Genomic DNA, 3,305 nt, shown 5'->3' on the forward strand with positions numbered 1-3,305 from the left:
CCCCTTTTCTCCCCGGCAACAACTGAAACAGTGGCGTTTTTTTTTTTTTTTTTTGCAAAGTATTCAAGCCTGAGGAGTCTCAGGTTTGGGTAGACAGGCACTGCTGTTTGCTGCTAGGTTTTTGTTGGTTTTTTTTTTGAAGTTATGGAAGCTTAAATTCTGCAGCGGGGCTTTTCACAGTGCTTCCCTGGGTGAGTTTCCATCAGAAGCTGAAAATTCAACAAAAGAAGTAGTTTAAAATTGTAATGTTTCTCTTAATGACTGGGGGCTTCAATCTTTTTTGTAATTGATTTCCTTATATTGCATCTTAACTTTTAACCATAAAAAATAATTTATTAGGATTACAATTTCTAAAATCAAGCTAAGAAGTGCTCAGAGCACTCCAGCAAACTTAGAAAGTGCGAGGTAGGGTAGACACCATGTGCTTGTAATACTGTGCAGTATCCTCATCCTCACTCTGCTTGGATTCTGTCACTACTTGTGGTTTCTTTGCACATCAAATCTGCAGTCTCAGTTGTTGGTGTAACCCTTCCTGCACTCCTGGGGAAGATCTATCTTTAAGGCTTACCTTGCAGGGATACTATTTATGTGAGTAGTGCATCATGGAAATAATAAAAAAAAAAGAAATAATCTTCTAGAACCTCTGGTTGATAATTTTCTGGCAATAAAAGTGACAAGATAAAGAAAGACATAAATATATTTAAATATTTTGTCAGGTTAAGCTTACTGTTCTGGCTCTGCAGCTTCCAGCCTGTAATTCATGTAGGCTGGGCAGGGGAGGAGTCTGTGTTACATGTCATGAGCTGACTTGGGATAACTAAGAATACTGTTAATGTTACAGCGTGGTTGATCTGATGACTAGCTACCACCGAGAGGGAGCTTTCTGCATTCTCCCTTTCCTACAATGAGCTGACTCGCAAGGTTAAAGCAAAAAATAAAATACACTTCAAAAAAATTGTGGGTTTTGCTTCTCTGTCTCTCTGAGCAGTCAGACAGACGGTGCTATTGCCAGCACAAGGAGGGGACTGGGAATGTGTACGTGGGGTGAAGGAGGTGTGAAGCCTCCCTTTGATGGCAGTTACATTGCTTCAGCCTTAACATTTGCCTGTTTAAAAACCTGGCCAAAAGGACAAAAAATAAGAAGTGAAATCTACTGCTGTGTTTTATGACACATGCATATTAGAGTTCTGTCATTTTGGTTATGGAAAGTATTTTTCTGAACTGGAACAAAAATAATTAATGTGTCAATCTTTCCTCTTTCAAACAGGAAGCAACAACTTTATATGGCTCATGTCTGACAACATGCACCACCAGTGGCTGCTGCTAGCTGCATGCTTTTGGGTGATATTCATGTTCATGGTTGCTAGCAAGTTTATCACATTGACTTTTAAAGACCCAGATGGTAAGTTCAACTTTAATGTTTGATGTGAAACAGAAAATGGAATAGTGCTTCACACAAACGCTCTTTCCGTACAAAGCAGTTCTTGGCATGTTACCACTTCTTCAGTAGGATGGAGAACAGAATGACTAACTTTCTAGAGGGGACAGTGCTGACATTCAGTTTCTGCTTTTCTTGGTAGAAGTCTGCAAAACTAACATCGTGTCTTTTTTCTTGTTGATGGTTAAGAACAGAGGGGATCATGTTTGGCAGTACTGTCCGCTTTTTCAAATACACTCAGTTTCAGTATCTTGATCTACTTGGAGTAGAAGTTGTGTGCAAAACAACACAATTACCTGCTTAAAGACAAAGGAGATTCACAAGGAATTGAAGAGTTCATTTCACATGATACTAGTTTCTGTCCTCTTGTGACTGCTTGTCCTATGGCTGCAGTATTATGTAAAACTTGTGGAAAGTTTTATTTCATTTGCAGTGCACTTAGCCTAGCCACCTCTGCCCTGCTTCTTGCATTCAGTTTTATCCTCTGCTGTTTGACTGACAAACAGCTTATAGGCTTTTGCTTAGCTTAAGTAGCCCAGAGGGTATTAAGCTGATGAGGAATTTAAGCCATTTGATGACACCATACAGCATGTTACAGTTTTCTGTCTGCTGAGGAGCTACTGTTACAAAACCATCCTACAGAGAGTTTAGGTTGAAGGTGGTGACGTGACTTACAGTCCTAAGAGGTGTGTATTTCTGCAGCTTCCTAAGATATACAAAAAATGCGTGACTTTTGAAGCGCTGACATCACTAGTGCCATTTGTTTCAATGACTTGATAGTGGATAAATATGTTAGGTGTACCTTTTTAAATAGCATACTTCTGTGCGGAGATTTATTTAGCAAGTCTTGCAGATGAGAACTTGTAGGCTAACTTAGCTTTCCTTGGTCCCAGCTGTTTCTGAGCCTTAGTACATCTGCAAATAAGATGATCTTATGTTAGGTAGTTAAGTCTTCTACTATTTCATTCTCTGCCCACTCTTGTTTCTCAGCTTCTTGTTTCACAGTATTCTGTAAGTGGTTCTTTCCACCATAATTTGTCAGGAGGATTAAAATGTAGTTTTAAAAAAAATTACTAGAGTACACCCTTTGCATTTACTTGCTTTGTGTAATTTCTTAAGCTCCAGTCCTGCAAAGGAATGACTGTGTTTAAGTGTATGTATGCGTTGGAGATACCAGTGTTTGTACTGGGACCAATGAAGGGAATTAATGTGAATATACCAACAGAATTTTGGAGAGGGTCCCAACAGGGTAGCCAGTGCTGGAGGAACTCTTCTAGACTTAATAAAATATAGCATGTCAGAAACTTTCCTTGTTTGGATATGTCTACTTAGCAGCTAGAACAAAACCAACAGCCACTCAATATATCAATGTTCTTTTGTTTCAGCCTTTTACTGATTTCTTGGGTGCATGATCAATAGGAACTTCTTAATGAGAAGGAGCAAGTTTCTGTCCGTCTTCTCTAGTAGTGTCTGCAGGCATGCTTTTACCCAGTGATAATGAAAGACAGTTTAACTGCTCTTGCACTGAGTCAGATTACTGTGATTTTATAAAAGGATACTGTAAAGTAAGTGTGTGCACAACAATATCTACTGTAGCTGATCACTTGGATGCTTGCATTGTTTTCAGTTTTAACTTGCTTTTCCTTGTGTGCCCTTTTGTTAAAATCCAGTGTAGGCAGAGTAGAGTATTCCCTTAAGAAAAGGCTATGGCAGTACACACATTTTCTCAATCATAAAACAGTAAGCCACTGTGGATGCAGATTAAGAAAGATTGTTCATAGAAGAAACTATATGAAGGGAAAAGTACTCCAGTGTGGATGGAAATAAATTTTCAGGGAGAAATCATGTTATTTTGGCTTTGTAGTTA

The 3,305-nt window shown here is 38.8% G+C and overlaps 1 protein-coding gene across 1 annotated transcript in view; it reads left to right on the forward strand.

The window, feature by feature from the left end:
- Nucleotides 1-1,272: 1,272 nt before the first annotated feature.
- The window catches only part of CHST10 (carbohydrate sulfotransferase 10), a 13,457-nt gene continuing 11,424 nt past the window's right edge, over nt 1,273-3,305 (forward strand). The window contains exon 1 of the mRNA XM_009638948.2: nt 1,273-1,402. Coding sequence (XP_009637243.2) covers nt 1,291-1,402 — 112 coding nt within the window. The 5' untranslated portion in view covers nt 1,273-1,290. The remainder of the gene's footprint in view (nt 1,403-3,305) is intronic.

The sequence above is a fragment of the Egretta garzetta genome, unplaced genomic scaffold, assembly GCF_000687185.1.
Source record: "Egretta garzetta isolate BGI_Z169 unplaced genomic scaffold, ASM68718v1 scaffold5, whole genome shotgun sequence".
NCBI lineage: Eukaryota > Metazoa > Chordata > Aves > Pelecaniformes > Ardeidae > Egretta > Egretta garzetta.